The following is a 20,033-nucleotide window of genomic DNA, read 5'->3' as shown; positions in this document are numbered from 1 at the left end:
GACTTCTTCTGCAGCGTAATTTTGGTGGAATGGATTTGAATAGTGTGCGGAAGGATGCTGCCAACATTGATTGGAGTGTTATTTTGAATGTTGATACAGTTAATGAACAAGTTACATATTTTAATTCCCTAATAACTCAACTGTATTGTAGGGGTACAAATAGTGCTTAGTATATATTTTGTGTTTGGTATAAATGTTAGCGCGACACCTCTGAAAACTCACTCGCTTACCAACTGTAGCGACAAATAAACGTGTCAACTAAGAAGTCTCGCATATTATTTCTACATCCCGTAACTATCACCATAAAGTATTACTCTAAAGTGGTGACCCCGACGTAATCTACCTGTAAGGTTTTTTTTAAGTAGAAAAGGACCATGACTACACCAATAAGATCACAATCGGATGTAGTGGAGTTAGCGTCAATCACAGTAACCTCGAGAATTCCCGAATTCTGGTGCGACCAGCCGAGACTATGGTTCGTACAATGCGAGGCAGTACTCAACCCGCAAAAATTCAGTGATGAAGTAAAATTCAACCACGTGATCGCCAAATTGGGGAAGGATGTAGTGCAACAGGTGAGCGATATTCTTTTGCATCCGCCGGAGGTCAAAAAGTATGAAGCTCTCAAGGCCCGTTTATTGACCGTGTTTGAAGAATCGGAGACTCGCCAGTTTCAAAAACTGTTGAGCGAGATAGAGCCGGGGGAACAAAAACCCTCACAACTTTTGAGGCGGATGAGAGACCTCGCTAGAGATAAAATTCCGGATGACACTCTCCGTATACTGTGGCAAGGACACCTTCCATCGTCAGTCCGCGTTGGACTTGCAGTCACCGAGGTTAAGGAGTTGGAAAATCTCGCCGTCATCGCCGACAAGATCGTGGAAACTTCGAAACCCATGCAGATCGCGGAAATAGCCCATATAAAGCCCCACACGTCGACCGATACCGATCGGATAATGGCAGAAATAGCCAAACTTAGCTGCGAAGTTGCGGAATTAAAAAGAACAAGGCCAAGATTTCAACACCGTCGAGATGGCGGTCGCTCACGCTCAACATCCCGAAATCGAAGTCGTGATCCTTCGTCACAAAGACCGCGGCGCACTCCGGAGAGCCCAGATTGGCTATGCTATTACCATCACCGTTTCCGCGCGAGGGCAATCAAATGTGCAAAACCTTGCGCGTGGAGAATACACCCGGAAAACTAGAAGAGGCGCAGACACAGGCGGATCTCTGTGCTGTCTCTCCTTGTCGCCGCCTACGCATCATGGACCGCAATACAGGTTTATATTTTTTAATTGATACTGGCGCTAATGTTTCCGTTTTACCAGTAACAAAATTAGATAAAACCCGCAAGTGTAGTGACTATGCGTTATTCGCCGCAAACGGGACACAAATTAAAACGTACGGAGTGAGATCGCTTATATTAAATTTTAATTTGCGCCGACCTTATCGATGGAGTGCTGGGCTTAGAATAGCACTCCCCCATCTCTTCCCGTGGGTGTCGTAAGAGGCGACTAAGGGACGGGGAAAAGGGGGGATGGGCAGCAGCGTCTCCCCCGTAAACAACTTACCCCTACTGCGCTCGCCAACACGCCTGCCCAGCGTGGCGAGTATGGGCAAATCCTCTTACATGGTAGATGCGCATAAAAAAAGGCCCCCAGTTACCGGCAAGCCCGCTTGGCCCGACCAAGGTAGCGGTCGCGGTATCGGCAGGGCAGGGGGTGCAAAGAATCACCGGTTCATGGCAGGCTACCACAAAAGACGACTACATATGGCAACGTATAATGGACGCTCGATAAGGCTGGACCATCACCTCGCCGAATTAGAAGTAGAGTTAAGTCATATAAACTGGCATATACTGGGGTTATCTGAAGTCCGAAGACAGGGGGAGGACACGATAACTCTAGAGTCCGGTAACTTACTCTACTTCCGCGAAGGTGATAAACTCTCCCAGGGTGGTGTCGGTTTTCTGGTCAAAAAGGATCTCATTAGCAGCATTGTAGAAATCAGTAGTGTGTCGAACCGGGTAGCATACCTTGTCCTAAAACTTTCCGACAGGTTCTCCCTGAAGGTCGTACAGGTATATGCGCCAACTTCGGCATACTCTGATGATGTGGTAGAAGCGATGTACGAGGACATCGCAAAGGCCCTCAACAACACCCCGAAGGCCCACTGCAATGTTGTTATGGGAGACTTTAATGCTAAAGTGGGAGTACAAGATATAGGTGAATCGAAAGTCGGACCTTACGGCTTGGGCTGCAGAAATCACAGGGGGCAAATGCTGGTAAACTTTCTCGAAGCGCAGGGGCTCTTTTTGATGAATTCTTTCTTTGAAAAGAAGCCCCAGAGGAAGTGGACCTGGCGAAGCCCCGATAACGTGACAAGGAACGAGATAGACTTTATCATTTCGAATAAAAGGCACATATTTAGAGATGTCTCAGTGATCAACAGGTTTAATACCGGTAGTGATCACCGCTTGGTTAGAGGCACTCTAGATATCGACTTCAAAGCCGAAAGATCGCGAATGATGAGGTCTACTCTCCGACCTACCATGCTCCAGGCTGCTCAAGGCTCCGAAAAGTTCCAAATGGAGCTTCAAAATCAATTCACCGCGTTGGAAACCGTAAGCAGTATTGATAAGAAAACCGACACGCTGGTCAAAATACTGCAAAACGCATCCCGCAAGTGTTTTCCGCCACAGAAAAGAGACAGCGCACCAAAACTCTCTGCTGAGACACTCGAGCTCATGAGGAAACGACGAGAACTACCATCGTTTTTGTCAGATAAGGCCTTAAACCGAACAATAAAAACGCTGACGCGGCGCGATCTCCGATGCTCCAATACCCGCGCCATCAAGGCTGCGATTGAGCAAAATCGGGGATCGAAAGTGTTCGCTCGCAAGTTTGGGAGGCCGCGTCTGACGAAACTTAAAACTGAAAATGGTAAGGTCGTTACCTCAAGGCCTGAGATCGTCGGAGAAGTAGAGAGGTTTTATGGGCAGTTGTTCTCTTCAAGATCGGATAAACCTGTGGGAATCAGTATTGATGACCAGCGCGCCCCTCTTACGCGCCATTATTCCGAGGAGCTCCCGGTCGTTGACCAAGGCGAGATTAGGGCGGCTCTAGAACAGCTTAAAAACAACAAAGCTCCGGGAGATGACGGAATCACAACAGAGTTGCTTAAGGCAGGCGGGACTCCGGTCCTGAAAGAGCTAGCAAGCCTCTTTAATTCCGTCATCCAACATGGCAAGACCCCGGAAACGTGGAGCGGGAGTGAGGTGGTACTGTTCTTCAAAAAAGGTGATAAAACCCTCTTGAAGAACTACAGACCAATCTCCCTCCTGAGTCACGTGTATAAGCTGTTCTCAAGAGTCGTCACGAACCGTCTCGCCAGGCGACTTGACGAGTTCCAGCCCCCAGAGCAAGCCGGCTTTCGATCAGGCTACAGCACCGTAGACCACATCCATACTGTTCGGCAGATTGTGCAGAAGACCGAAGAGTACAATCAGCCGCTGTGTATGGCTTTTGTGGATTACGAGAAAGCCTTTGACTCCATCGAAACCTGGGCAGTGCTCGACTCATTGCAGAGATGTCATATCGATTGGAGATATATCGAGGTACTGAGGTGTCTGTACAACGCCGCTACAATGACTGTCCACATCCAGGACTGTAAGACGAAGGCGATCCAACTGCGCAGAGGGGTGAGACAGGGGGATGTAATATCCCCGAAACTGTTCACCAACGCGTTGGAAGACGTCTTCAAGACGCTGGATTGGACTGGATATGGAGTCAATGTAAACGGCGAGTGCATCTCACACCTTCGATTTGCCGACGATATCGTCATCATAGCAGAGTCGCTGGAACAGCTAACCGAAATGCTGCGTAGCCTAAGCGATTCTTCCCGGCGTGTCGGTCTCGGTATGAACTTGGACAAGACCAAGGTCATGTTCAATAGGCATGTCGTGCCGGGGCCGATATACGTCGAAGGGAAACCTCTCGAAGTTGTCAGTGAATATACCTACCTAGGACAGGTCATTCAAGTCGGTAGGAACAACTTCGAGAAGGAAGCCGATCGAAGAATTCGCTTGGGATGGGCAGCATTTGGCAACCTTCGTCAAGTCCTCACGTCGTCTATACCGCAAAGTTTGAAGACGAAAGTCTTCAACCAATGCGTCTTACCTGCCATGACATACGGTGCCGAAACGTGGACACTGACTGCGGGACTAGTCCACAAATTCAAAGTCGCTCAGCGGGCTATGGAGCGAGCTATGCTCGGAGTATCTTTGAAGGATAAGATCAGAAATGAGATTATCCGGAAAAGAACCGGAGTCACCGACATAGCTTGCAAAATTAGCAGGCTGAAGTGGCAGTGGGCTGGTCACGTATGTCGTAGAACCGATGGCCGTTGGAGCAGACGAGTCCTAGAGTGGAGACCGCGAATCGGCAAACGCAGCGTAGGGCGCCCTCCAGCCAGGTGGACCGATGACCTCATGAAGGTGGCGGGGACCGACTGGATGCGGAAGGCGGAGGACCGGGAGCTTTGGCGCACCTTGGGAGAGGCCTATGTTCAGCAGTGGACAACGATTGGCTTTTGATTGATTGATTATCGATGGGATTTCGTAATTGCAGACGTCAAACAACCAATATTAGGAGCCGATTTTTTAAGCCACCACAAACTTCTTGTTGACGTCAATTCACGAAAACTCATCGATCAGGTTACCGACTTAAATATAATAACGGCTATTGTAAACAATAATGAACCTTCTGTACTTTCTGTTAGCATAAATCATCCGTATCATAACCTTTTATCGCAGTTTCCGAGTATCACTAAACCTGTAACATTCACGGACCAATTCACGGACCCTACCAACTACAGTACAGCACTGTATCGAAACTACGGGACCACCGGTGTTTGCTCGTGCGAGACCGCTGCCACCCGCTAGATACAAACGCGTTAAGGAGGAATTTCAAAAAATGATGGAATTGGGTATCTGTCGTCCTTCAAAAAGTTCGTGGTCTAGTCCTTTACATGTAGTACAAAAAAAGAATGGTGACATTAGACCATGCGGAGACTATCGCCGCCTTAATGCGATTACGAAACCCGATAGATACCCGATCCCACGTTTGCAAGATTTTACCTACTTGTTAGCCGGGAAGAACATTTTTTCGAAAATCGACATAAATAGAGCATATCATTATAACGAGACCGCACCGAGTGATATTGAAAAAACTGCAATAGTGACACCTTTCGGACTCTTTGAATTTCCTAGAATGACCTTTGGGTTGCGAAATGCAGCTCAGTCATTTCAACGCTTTATGGACACTGTTTTTCAGGGATTAGATTTCGTTTTCAATTATATCGATGATGCGCTTATTGTAAGTAAAAATGAAACCCAACACCTAGAGCATTTAAAGATCATATTTCAACGATTAAGTAAGTACGGCATAACAATAAATTTGTCTTAGTGTGTTTTCGGACACTCTTCCTTAGAATATTTAGGATATCATGTTTCATCACAGGGTATTCGCCCGACCGAAGACAAGGTCCAGGCTATCATCAACTACCCGAAGCCAGATACAGTCGAAAAACTTCGACGATTTATAGGTATTGTCAATTTTTATCGTTTACACTTGCCAAACGCAGCGTCCTATCAATCTTTATTAAATCAGTACCTTGGCAGTTCTAAAAAGAAAGATAAAAGTGCAATTCAGTGGTCAAAAGAGGCAAGTGAAGCCTTTGAACAATGTAAGTTAGGTCTAAAAACGGCCGCTACGTTGTCTCATTCGAGAACAGACACGACTCTCGCTTTGATGACGGATGCATCTGATACGTGCTTAGGTGCAGTTTTACAACAGCAGGTAAATGGAATTTGGGAACCATTAGGCTACTTTTCTAAAAAGCTAACCGTTGCCCAGCAAAAATATTCTACTTACGATCGCGAATTATTAGCTATTTATATGGCAATTAAACACTTTCGTAAAATATTCGAGGGACGCCGGATCACCGTGTATACTGATCATAAACCATTAACATACGCATTTTCGAAATTAGGAAAAGATTCTGACGAGACACCCCGTAGAATTAGGCATTTAATCTACATTAGTGAATTCACCACAGACATACATCATATTAGTGGGCATAGTAACGAAGTAGCTGATTCATTGTCACGTGTTGACACAATTTATTGTCCCACGACGCTCGACTTTGACAAAATTGCGGAATTGCAAGAAACCGATACTTACTTACATTCCAATGCAACCTTTAACAATTTTAAGAAATTATTTATACCTAACAGTAATAAACCGATATATTGCGACGTATCCACGGAGAATGCGAGACCTTATATACCAAAAGCATTTAGGCGGATAGCATTTCAGAGTGTGCATGACCTTAGTCATCCAGGTATTCGAGCCACTCGTAAATTAGTCTGTAAAAAATATTTTTGGCCTAATATGAATAGCGACATTAACAAATGGTCAAAGTCTTGTTTAAATTGTCAACGAGCGAAAGTAAATCGTCATACATTTTCAAATTTAAATCAATTTCCACATGCTAATCGTTTTGAGCACATACATATTGATTTAATCCAGTTACCGATTTCGCAAGAGGGATATAGATATTGTTTGACGATCGTAGATCGTTGTACGCGTTGGCCGGAGGCTTATCCTTTACGAGATATTAACGCAGAGACAGTCGCGAAAGAGTTATATATCAATTGGATCTGTCGTTACGGATGTCCAGTGAAATTGACAACCGACCAAGGTCGTCAATTTGAAAGTTCACTCTTTCAACAACTTTTGAAATTATTAGGTATTAACAGGATACGCACCACGGCTTACCATCCTCAGGCTAACGGAGCTGTCGAGCGCTGGCACAGAACCTTGAAAGCAGCGCTCATGTCACGTTTGAACAGTAAGTCATGGGTAGAGGAATTACCTACCGTTTTATTAGGTCTCAGAGCAGCAGGTCGCAGTGACAGCGGAGTATCAGCAGCTGAACTTACCTTTGGCCGTACGTTACGTCTTCCAGGAGATTTCTGCGACCAGACCCAGGTGAGTATCTCAGAGCCTCATACATTAGTAAATAATATACAAAAGTACATAAAACAGCTAAGACCAATACCAGAACCACATGATAACTCTCGCGCGTTTTTCGTACATAGTGAGTTAGTAAATTGCGATTTCGTTTTTGTCAGAGATGATACGGTACGCAGACCTTTAAAACGCCCTTACGACGGTCCATATCGCGTTTTACACAAGGGGTCCAAGGTCTACACTATTCAGTTGCCCGATAGAAAAGCTAATATATCTATCGATAGATTAAAGCCTGCATACGTTTTTAAGGAAACGTCTGATGATAACGCTAGTACAGAGAGTTCAAGTATGGTAACTATTGCACAAACGAGAATTGAACCCGTTAGCAATATGTATCATACCACACGTTCGGGCCGCGTGATAAAACCGCCGGTCAGGTTTTTACAATAAAAGTGTGTACAGCGCAAGCGAATGTTTGCTAGGAGATACGATAAAGCTCTAATAAACATTTATCACCATTAGTATAGCACTGAACTGAGTAGCATAGCCTCGCATAGCATTCACTAGACTATAAGTTTACGTATAAATTAACTAGGTTAAGACATATGCATTTTTTTTTTTTTACAACTATCAGTTTTATTTTTTTACACAATTTTGTAGAATTTTGTTCATTTCTATTGTGAAGATTTCTTTAACTTGTAATAAAATGGGAAAATCACACAGTAAACAAGAGGAAATTGTAATTGCGCAAAATGGCGCGAATGGCGCCAGTACCAGTGCAATCGAGCAAAAGATCGAAACATATTCAATTATTTTTATAACTGTGATTATAATAATCTTGTGTTTCGGATTCTACATAACTGTGACAAGATGTAAAAAGGGTATTAAGAAGTGGACACGTAAAGAAGTAATATTTGCTATATCATCAAATCAGGTCGACAAAACTGGTCAACAACCACCTGCAGTGCAATACGCATAGAAACGTTGGTATAGCGCGTGCCTACTTATCTTTTTAATGTTTAGACCTACCACTGCAGGCCACGTGCAATTGTTCCCAGTAAAAGTTGATATGACAATTATTTTATTTCTATTTATATTTTTTTGTTTGTTACATTGTATTTTTTTTTAAAAAAGGGGGGAATATTGTAGGGGTACAAATAGTGCTTAGTATATATTTTGTGTTTGGTATAAATGTTAGCGCGACACCTCTGAAAACTCACTCGCTTACCAACTGTAGCGACAAATAAACGTGTCAACTAAGAAGTCTCGCATATTATTTCTACATCCCGTAACTATCACCATAAAGGATTACTCTAAAGTATGATTTACATGCACCAATCCGTCCTGTCCGGCTAAAACACCTTCCTGCACCTTGGCTCACTCCTGAAATAAAGAAGCTCCAAGAAAGAAAGAATGTTGCCAAGGCCAAGTATAGGTGTAATCCGACTGACACAAATCGCGACAAGTATCTGAAGGTTCGCAATCGCTGCAACAGGCTATGTAGAGATAATCAACGACGCCATATCCATAAATCTATAGCTGAGGAAGAGGAGTCAGCTAGAGTCTGGAAATTTCTCAAGTCCTTAGGAGTTGGAAAAACATCTAAAAACATAAATACTCATAATATTAATTTAAATGAATTAAATAATCATTTTTCGTCCTCTCAAACTTTCGACACTGTTGTGAAGTCTAATACTTTAAAAGAAATTTCTGCTAAATCAACTCCTGAAAATTCTCCTTTTTCCTTTAGTCAATTTACTGATAGTGATGTTAAGAAGAATATTTTAGCAATAAATTCTGATGCCATTGGTTCGGATTGCATTAGTCGTAAGATGATCCTCCCAATCCTAGATATCATAATTCCTGTAGTCACACATATTTGAAACCAATCCATTATCCTTTGTGAATTCCCTGAATCCTGGAAAGACGCACAAGTCATCCCCTTCCCCAAAAAAACAAATCCTTCATCTTACACTGATTATCGTCCTATATCCATTCTCCCTTTCCTGTCTAAAGTACTTGAGCGCCTTATTCACAATCAATTAAACCAATACCTTTCAAAAAATGTCCTATTGAATCCTTTACAATCTGGCTTTCGTCCTGGTCATAGTACGACTACGGCTCTGATCAAAATAACTGATGACATTAGATTAGGAATGGATAATCAACAGGTTACTGTGTTGACATTATTAGATTTTAGTAATGCTTTCAACACTGTAGACTTTGATATTCTTCTCGCTATTTTGTGTTCTCTTAACATATCTCCTAAAGTAATTGATTGGTTTCATTCTTACTTGTATGGGCGCCGGCAACGGATAAGAGTTCAAGATTCTTTCTCAGAATGGGCTCCTATAACTGCTGGCGTTCCACAAGGTGGCGTGTTGTCTCCCCTCTTGTTTTCCGTCTTTATAAGTACCATCACTTCTCATATATCTTCTCTCTATCACCTGTATGCAGATGATCTTCAGATCGATTCACAAAGTAAAATTGCGAACCTTCCTGAAACTATACATTTAGTTAATAATGATTTGTTAAATATTTCAAAGTGGTCTACTGCATTTGGATTACGTGTAAACCCAAATAAAACACAGGTGCTGATTATTGGTAGTTCAAAATTAATTTCACGTATATCTTTTTCGGATCTCCCAGCTGTACACTTTAGCGGTGTTAACATACCGTTCAGTGTTACAGCTAGGAATTTGGGAATTACCTTTGACCAACACCTATCTTGGGAACCACAGATAAGTGAGGCTAGTAAAAAAATTTTTGCAGCCGTTGGCTCCCTTCGAAGATTACGCAACTTTCTACCCATCCCTACCAAAATTATGTTAGCACAGTCACTCCTACTACCAATTCTCGATTATGCTGACGCATGTTATCTTGATCTAAAAGAGGAGCAACTTAATATACTTGAGCGTCTCCAAAATTTTTGCATCAGATTCATATTTGGTCTTCGTAAATTTGATCACGTTTCTGAATTTCGTAAAAAGCTCAAGTGGCTCCCAATCCGGCTTCGCAGGAATACTCACATCCTTCAACTTCTGTACTGTATTCTGTTCAATCCGTCCTCTCCTTCATATCTAAAAGAACGTTTTCAATTTCTCAGTTCTTCACATAGTCATAATCTTCGCTCTGAAGAGAATTTGGTGCTAAAAATACCCCATACAACATCTTTTTATAGTGACTCATTTACAGTCCATTCAATTCGTCTTTGGAACTCTCTTCCACTAGAAGCAAGACGTGCACCAACTATTTCTTCTTTTAAAAAAATGATAAAAGAGCACTATCTTGCTTCATGAAGAAATACTGTAATTCAATATTTTATTTATTATGTAAGTATCTATAGTATGTAAATGTATATATTTATAATGTATATGTATATTATATTGTTATATAATTATATATTTATGGAATATTTATTTATGTATCGTATATGTACATATATATATATATATGTCGGAGAACATCATTTTTGTTGCCATCGTTGTCAATGGTTACGGGCTTAGTGGGCGTCATGAGGGTAAAGTGCGAACACAAAACACGTTGATTATAGTTTTCACAATATTTAATTTAGTTTCAGCACGTTTAAATCACACAAAATCAAAGTTACACACTCAAACCGATAATTAATAATAATCAGAAAGAGAAGTTTTAACTGTTAAGACCGAGCAGTGAGTTCAAAGCGCCACTTCTTAACACCACCAATAAACCAACTTCAAGGACCCAACTCGATCCATTCCCAATTTACAACTCCGCTTCTGACAACCGTCAAACTGCCTTATATAAAGATGACGCCTCGACCTCACTCAAGCCACGTGCTCTGCTCTGATTGGTCGTTGCTTAAATTACGATAATAATGTTATTTAATCCGTGAAAAACGTAACTTATAAAGTAAGATCAAATTAAAAGTTATTAGAACCTTTTACAATTTCAATAAACATTAAACATTGCACACTATGCGTTAAACAGTAATTCAGTTGACAATGGCTACTTAATAACTTCCTACTTTAAATATAATCACAAATCCGTTATTAGAAACATGTTTTAGGCTTTACAACAATGTAAGAATTCGTAATAAATTATATTAAGATTTATAAAATGTGTTTAGATGATAAAGAGACAATTTTATGCAGTATCGTACAATCAACAAGCAACTCCATCAATGGCTTCCTCCGACATATATATATATATATATTTGTATCTATTTTTTTTATGTATTAAATAATTTGTACACCCCTACCATCCTATCTCTCTCCTCTACCAAAGGTTGCCTGGAAGAGATCGCTGTTTTAGCGATAAGGCCGCCTATTGTACATTTTTCTTTTCTTTGTTTTTGTTGTACTCCTATTATTTTTGTCTATATTGGTGTGCAATAAAGAATATATAAATAAAATAAATAAATAAAATTGTACATGGAAAATGGTTAAAAAAAAAAATATATATATATATCCCGCTGAGTTTCTTTCGCCGGTTCTTCTCAGGTCCGAGGTGCTAAATTCCGAACCGATGGTAGATTTTTGACAATCAATAAGCAAGTATAAACACTTCTATATTGAATAAAGATTTTTGACTTTGACTTTGACTTTGTGGTCATCGGCCGTAAATACAACTCACTCGACCAGGGCGAATTCCTATTTGCTGCTAGTGCACCCAAATCGTACTGCAGCCTTTCGTGGAAGCTTCAAATACGCCGCAACCAAATGCTGGAACAATCTGCCGCCCCCACTTCGTAACCTAAAATCATTGCATACGTTTAGACTAAGATATAAGTTATATTTATTTAACCTACAGACTGAACTTTAACTTTCTCATTAACATATTCGTGTATATTGATAATAAATAATTCATAGTATACAAAATTGAAAGAAACATGTTTGACGATATAATTATTTAATTAAAAATGTATCTATAATTGCATGGCCAATTTGTTTCATGCAGATTGTTCATGTCATATTGGTTGCGGAGTGTCTGCCTCCACTGTAGGTTTTAGGAATACCATTATCGCCGTCTCTAAAACAACAGAAATTTGGGCATAAATATATTATATTATTGATATTATCTATGTAAATTACATGGTTAATCTGTAAACACAAATAACGTAATATATTTATGTAAAGCAATAACAAAGATTAGGTCTTAAGTACGGAGGGCGTTGTCTGTACGGGCGAATATGTTGGCCCGCAGATTTGTACGTTGTTCTAGCGAAGTTAAGCTTACACTGTTTAGAGCCTATTGTACCACCTTTTACACGTGCAACCTGTGGGCCAAATACTCTCAAAAGTCGTATAACGCACTCCGGGTCCAATATAACAATGCCTTTAGAGTGCTGATGGGATTGCCCCGCCATTGTAGTGCATCAGGGATGTTCGCGGCAGCGAGGGTCGATTGCTTTTATGCCATTATACGCAAAAGATGCGGATCCTTGGTGTACAGATTGCGGAATAGTCCCAACAGCATCATGAAGGTAATTGCTAGTAGGTTTGACTGTAAGTATGTTAGTAATTGCTGTGTTATTTCGAGCGGATTAGTTCAGCGATTACTACCATGATTACAATTTAGTGATAGTTTTTATTATACTAACATAGGAGATAAGTAATATGTATCACTAACAATAAAAATGAGTCTAAGTCACTTGAAATAAAAAGTTATTATTATTATTATTTATATTTTTTACTTTTTCAATGCTCTCGAATTACGTCGTTCGCAGATGAAGGACTTAAAAAACCGAAAGTACTTTAAAAGTGAATTTATTTTAATTCACAAACTTATTTTACTAATATTAATACTAATTTAATTAGACTACTTCATGTGTTGAGGTTGTAAGACAGAATGCCCTCAGAACCAATTATTATATTATTTATATTGTAATATTATTTATATTAATACTTTTCTTAATTCTAAGAGACACAGAAATTATAAAGAAAGATCGGTTTGGTCCGTTGTTGGGCGGCGTGATGTTGCGCAAGGGTTGCTGGTACCGGGCCGTCGTCGGTGGTTTCGGCGAACGCGATGTCCTAATGTACCTCCATAGGGTGGTCGCATACATAACACCTCCCCCCTTAGATCAGCGACTATTTGAAAGCGTTGAGTGCAAATGTCGCTGGCAACGATGTCTCGTTCCTGGCTTGCACAGGCTGGCCTGATGTCGGATGTTTTCCTCGCAGAGATATTGCTGATTAAACTTCGGGCATTCAGCCTCCATGTACATGAAAGCTTTACCATCAGTTGCTATGAGAGGGTATAGTGGGATAAAGGTATATTGGTCTTTGTTAGGAACAATTGAGAGTTTAAATAATTTGAATTGTCTAGGAGAAACAATCGGGAATTTAAAAATTATTACTATTCGCTTTCCTACATAATAATAACCGGATCTGATAATACTATAATAATCTATAAGATCTGCCTCTATTAACTCTTTGGAGTTATAAATGTGTCTTAGTTTATCTAAAATATCTTCTAAACTACTAGTACTTAACATGCTATGATGGGTGCTCGATGCACGCACAAACGCTAATATATCTTCTAATCTACTTAATTCTAACATTAGGTCTTCCGCATTCTTACTAATAATTATCAATAATTGGGCAAACTTTGCAAATTTAATCAGGGTATTGTTTGCGTAGGCGTCATGTTCTAACAGTAACTCTAATGTGCTAAATAAACTCTAGTAATTAATCTTAACTTGGTTCTGTACGATATTCGTAAAGAGTGAATTATGTTTCATCATCCATTCTTTATTTAAACTAATATGGTCATTAAATTCAGATACTAACTTTTCATTGTTACTTTCTAAGATTTCTAACGCACTATTATACTTTTCAGCATCTGTTTGATCCAGGTTACCAGTTATACTTTTGATAATAGAGCCAATACCATTAATTAAGCCTCGTTTAATTCGATGGGGTTCCAAACTTTTAATCTGAGACCGTATTTTAGTTAATCTGTTAGATATATAATCAATTTGTAATTCATAAAGAGCGTAAATATCTTTATCCAGAGTAGTTCTAAAATGGTTTAAGTGTGAATCGATTGAATCAAGATGACATTCGATCTCATTTAGTTCTATGTATTGAATAAAGGAATGATAGTGGGTTATGAGTTTGGCATTCCCAAGATAAAAAGGGAGGAGTCCTGGTCCATTTTCTAGGTGTTCAAGTTTTACGTCCAGAGCCAACGTCATCTGAAGAGTTAGCAAGGTCAGTACCAGTCGAGTCCTGTAACAATTTCTTAGTCTTAGTCACTCGTTTAAGTCTAGATTTGGCTATGGGACTTTTCTTCTTGGAAACGTAGATATGAATAGGCAAGTCAGCAAGTACTGTGTCATGGGTATACTTGGTAGCTAATTTTTGTCTGCTAGCAGCGGGGTTCTTTATGAAGACTGGTTGTTCAGTTGAGTATTCAACTTCAGGTTCCCTATTTTCGTTCCTATTACTCATTATGTTGGTTCGTTCGCTATGAGTATGATCGTTTATTAAGTTATATGCAGTCTTCATTTTATCGCGATGTTTAGTAATGTACTGTTGTAATAGATGTTTAGTCAGGTCTAAGTCTAAAGGGTCTCTAGAGTCGAAACGTCCTCTAATAATGTCATGGGGTCTGCACTTTGTAAAACTGTGAACTGAACTATTGTAGGCTAATATCGCATAGGGCATTTGATTTGTGACAGATTCTTCTTTATTACGTAATCTCAATATGCGTAAGTGTTCTAACAAAGTAGAATGAAAACGTTCTATAAGTCCGTTATCGTTAGGTGAATGAGGTAGAGTTTTATGATGATTCACTTTATGTAGCCTAGTAAATTCACTAAATAGTTGATTTGTGAACTCAGACCCATTGTCAGTTATGATAGTCAATGGAAGTCCATGATGTGTGCTATAAGTTAAAAGGGCTTGAAGGACACTAATTGCAGTACCATCTCTCAAATGGTAGGCTTGTCCATATTTAGAGAAAGAGTCTACAAAGGTCAAATATTTTTCATTATGTACAGTGAATAAATCTAGGTGTACTAATTCAAATGGTTTTGTAGCTGGTGGTACGATATTAAATATAGGTCTAATGGGGTTTCTGTCATATTTAGTCTGTCCGCACACTATACACTCATTTATATATTTAGAAATTTCGTCTTTCATTCTAGGCCAATAGTATTTCCTAGACAAGGCTAAATAGCACTCGTTAATACCTCGGTGGTTTGTCTTTCCATCGTGATAGTGTTTAATTATTTCCTGTTGTTTAAGATAATCTTTTACGTCTTCTAGCTCTACCTTTGCTAAGACTAAATTCATAGAAGAACTACGGAAATGATTTTGAATTATAGGTAAAACAGAATACATACCTAATGGAGGGGTAATTCTAAGAGCTGTCTTAATTTTTGGATTAACAAATTCTTTTATTACGTCTACAACATCTTGTTCCAGATTAGATTCTGATACCTGTACTAATGTCCTAGTGTGAGTTTCAAAAGGTTTTGTCGTTGTCGGTTTACGTTTCATGTCACCTACTATAGTTATATGTATTTGTCTATGAAATTTATTAAGTGGTTCGTCAGTGATGGGAATTTCAAGGATAGGGTTTTCAGCACTAGTGTGGGCAGTTATTGTGGTAGAACCCGAAGGAGAGGCCGGTCTTTCAGATACGTTAACTATTACTGAGTCAGTCGTTTCATTATTAATCTCTATACGAGATAGAGCGTCGGCGTTGGTGTTAGATTTGCCGGATTTGTATACTATAGTATAGTTATATTCAGCAAGTTTCAGTCTCCATCTAGTCAGTCGGGAGTTGGGTTCCTTAACATTCATTAGCCATTGTAAGGGTTTGTGATCGGTTATTATTTTAAATTTTCGTCCAAATAGGTAAGGCCTAAAGTATTTTGTAGCCCAAACTATAGCTAAGAGTTCCTTTTTTATCGGGGCATAGTTAATTTCACTGTCATTGAGAGTTCGCGAGGCATAACAAATAGGTTTGTCGGAACCTATAGGTCCTTGTGATAGTATAGCGCCTATTGCTACATTGGATGCGTCTGTTGTCAAATTGAATTCTTTGTCGAAGTCAGGGTATTGTAATATTGGGTCGTTAGTCAATACGGTCTTACACTTTTCGAAACAGTTAATATAGTCATTGTTTAGAGTAATTTTACAGCCTTTTTTCAAACATTTAGTCATCGGTTTAGTAATTTTCGCGAAGTCTGGGATAAATTTTCTGTAATATTCTATCAGTCCCAAGAACTGTTTAATTTCCTTACTAGTCTTAGAGATGGGGTACTTTTGGATTGCACATATTTTGTCTGGGTTAGGTTTAATTCCATCTCTAGTAATTATATGACCGAGATATATAGCTGCGGGAAATTCAGATTTATCCATCTGGATTTTAAAATTGGATTCACGCAACCTGCTAAAGACTTTTTCTAAGTTAATCATATGCTCTTGTAGAGAGGTGCTGAATACTATTATATCGTCTAAGTAGACAAGGCATATCTCGTTTTGCAAGCCTCTGAGGATATTATCCATGACTCTCTGGAAAGTAGAAGGAGAGTTCTTAAGTCCCATAGGCATTCGAAGAAATTCAAAGTGCCCATGCTCAACATTGAAAGCAGTCTTGGGTATGTCGTCAGGGTTCATTTCAACTTGATAGAAACCGGATGCCAGGTCTAACGTAGAAAAGTATTGGCACCTTCCTAACTTGTCTAAGACGTCAGATATGTTTGGTATTGGGTATTTATCGTCTATTGTCTTTTCGTTCAATTTTCGAAAATCTATTACTAGTCTCCATTTTTGTCTACCCGAAGCGTCTGCTTTTTTAGGTACCACCCAGATAGGTGAACTCCAGGCAGAGTCAGATGGTCGTATTATTCCTTGTTCAAGCATTTTTGCTATTTGGTCCCTAACTTCTTGTCTGTGAATAAATGGATACCGGTAACTTTTTGTATAAACAGGAATCTCGTCAGTAGTCTTAATATTGTGTTTGATTTTATTAGTGAATGTAAGTGGTTCACCCTCTAAGTAAAACACGTCAGCAAATTTCGAACAAAGAGTTTGTAGATTAAGCTTTTCTTCACTATTTAAGTGATCAGTCCTAAGTCGGTTCAGTACGTCTTTAATGCGTGTAACTGGGGGTTCTGGAAGGGTGCAATCGATGTCATAACATTCTATCGATAAGGGTTGTTCAAAAGTCAGTGTGATATCATAGTCAGTGGGGTTCTCTATCTCTACAAAACCAGAATTATCCGTAACGGTCGTGACACACTCGTGAATAATACAGTTACATATTATTTGTTCAGACACGTATACGTCACCAGGTGGATAAGCCAAGGTACGTTAACTATTTTCTGAGAATGCGCGGGGATAGTTTCATGCAAATTGATGGTTCGACATTTGTATTTTAATAATGGAATGTTCGTATAATCTGTCACTAGTATATTATGTTTAAGATCTATTATACAATTTTTTAACAAATCTAGTCCTACTAGACCGTCGAAATAGGTATGGAATTTAAAAATGAAGTACTTTACGCTCCTTTGTTCATTAAATTCTGCAAATTGTGGAATTGTGATAGAGTGTTCATGATACGAGGTACCTTGAGAGTTTGTTACCTCAAAGGGGTCGTAGTTAAGTGGAACACAAGAAAAATATTGCTTAATTACGTCAGGGCTTAAAAAAGATTGATTAGCCCCGGTGTCCACCAATAATTTAAGAGGGGGGTCCGCGATCTGTATATATCTCAACTCCTTTTTAGATTGCAGGTTCAACTCTATTTTTGTTCCGTATTGGGACGTCCTTTGTGAAAATCCTGCTCTCCTAAAGATGAAAGTTTCGGTTCAATTTCTGTAAGAGGGGGTTGTTCTATGTGTGATGAGCTGGATTCGTAAGTGTAGTCTGGAATATTTGTGTTATAATAATAGTCATAGTCATAGTCGTGGGATGAGTAATAGTACTCATTGGGGTCCTTGGGTAATTCATTTCCCTAGATTTGAAGTAGTTAGAAGGGGGTGGATTGCCAAACTTTGTCCAATCATGTCCTTTAATCGCGGGTGGAAAAGGCTTAGCTACGTAATGGCTAACGCCACTCATAGGTTTAGGTCCCAGGTTTTGTTGAGACTGGGGTGGTCTACCCTGTATCCTAAAACTACTATTCTGCGCGTTATAATTGTGTGGTGGTGCACGGAAAATCTGCTGCGTGCGAGACGGCATATTGTAAGGTAAGCGCTGTTGGGGGTGACTTACCTGGTAAGCAGGCCGTTGAGGTACACCATTCTGGATGTTAGGTTTCCAAGGCTGCATTGGTGTTTGGAAGGACAAAGGCTTCTGCCAGTTCGTATTTGGCAATGCTAACATATTGGGGTTATGTAAGATAAATGGCGTAGACACAGGTACTTTATGTGAATTATTGGCATGCAAATTAAAGTTTTTTCTATCGCTATTACTGCTCCGACGCTGTAGGTACATGACATTGATTTCTTCCTGTACAAATTCCAGAGCCTTTTCAATGGATTCGGGCCTCATACATCGAATGTGTGAGCCAAGAGGTTCGTTCAAACCTCTAATAAAAGATTTTAGGGTGAGTTTCCGGTAAAGTTCACGTTTTGCTTCTATGGTAGTAGGTATATTTTCATGTAATGAAATATATGTCATTATAGTACTGAAAAGTGTCTGGCATTTGTCATAAAATTCCTGAGGAGTATCGCTTCCCTGAGAGAGTAACGAAAGGTCGTTATATAGGGCTGTCTCATCCCTTTGATCAGCAAAATTATTAATTAATGCGTTCCTAATTCCTACCCAACTATCAGGAATCCCATTCGAGTTAATTATCCTGGCGGCAGGGCCAGTAATTTTATTTAAAATCCCGTTAGTTAAACATAAATTACTAAACTCGTAACCTGGTTCATTTTTTAAATACTGTATCACTATTTGGTCACATATTTTGATAAATCGGGTAAGAATATTAGGGTTCCCGTCGAATTCGGGGACCGGGCGGAGCGCCTTATAAATAGCATCAGGATCTATAGACATTTTAATTATTTCTAATTCACTATTATCTATCTTTCTATTAAAATCTAAGCTAGTATTTCGCGAGATCTGCCAATGTGAGGCAGATTTTTCACCGTTTTTTCTAGGGTGGAAAATTTTGGACATGATAACACTAGATTATAAAGGAAGCAACGTTTAAGTAAAGTTTCAAAGTACTTACATTTGGTTTTCTTTAGTACTGATTTTCGAGTACGTCCCTGGCCACAAACACTCGTAGATTCAAGATGCCCAGTTGTGGGACTAGATAGTCTCTTGGATAGCTCGCGACGCGTAGCGGTATCAATGTGAGATCACCTTTATCGCGGAACTATTACGCACTGAGCATCCTACCGACTGCGTCAATTACGTCGTTCGCAGCCGAAGGACTTAAAAAACCGAAAGTACTTCAAAAGTGAATTTATTTTAATTCACAAACTTATTTTACTAATATTAATACTAATTTAATTAGACTACTTCATGTGTTGAAGTTGTAACACAGAATGCCCTCAGAACCAATTATTATATTATTTATATTATAATATTATTTATGTTAATACTTTTCTTAATTCTAAGAGACACAGAAATTATAAAGAAAGATCGGTGTGGTCCGTTGATGGGCGGCGTGATGTTGCGCAAGGGTTGCTGGTACCGGGCCGTCGTCGGTGGTTTCGGCGAACGCGATGTCCTAATGTACCTCCATAGGGTGGTCGCATACATAACACTCGTTTTATCGAGGTTTTATTTTCCGTTTTTGCGGGATTTTGTCCAAACAAAAACGGTTAGGACTACCTAATCATTAGATAAGAATTTTCGAAAAATTCTACATGTATTGAGTATGACTGCTTTCTGTAATAAAATAAAAGTGAGTTTGTGAATACCAAGCGCCTGTAAGCTGGAGAAAAGTGATTGAGGAATGACTCCAGTTGATGAAATGATAATGGGTATAGTTTTTACGACTTTTACTTTCCATTGAGATTTAATTTCGATAGACAAATCAGTA

The 20,033-nt window shown here is 39.6% G+C and overlaps 1 protein-coding gene across 1 annotated transcript; it reads left to right on the top strand.

Moving 5' to 3' along the window:
- The first annotated feature begins 374 nt into the window (after positions 1 to 374).
- Positions 375 to 1,205, top strand: LOC125075571. Its single transcript, XM_047687283.1, has one exon. It carries the CDS (start codon positions 375 to 377, stop codon positions 1,203 to 1,205), a length of 831 nt encoding a protein of 276 aa, XP_047543239.1.
- Positions 1,206 to 20,033: the final 18,828 nt, after the last annotated feature.

This window comes from Vanessa atalanta, chromosome W (genome assembly GCF_905147765.1).
Source record: "Vanessa atalanta chromosome W, ilVanAtal1.2, whole genome shotgun sequence".
NCBI lineage: Eukaryota > Metazoa > Arthropoda > Insecta > Lepidoptera > Nymphalidae > Vanessa > Vanessa atalanta.
Note: the sequence above shows the minus strand (reverse complement) of the source record. Positions and strands in the feature narration are given on the sequence as shown.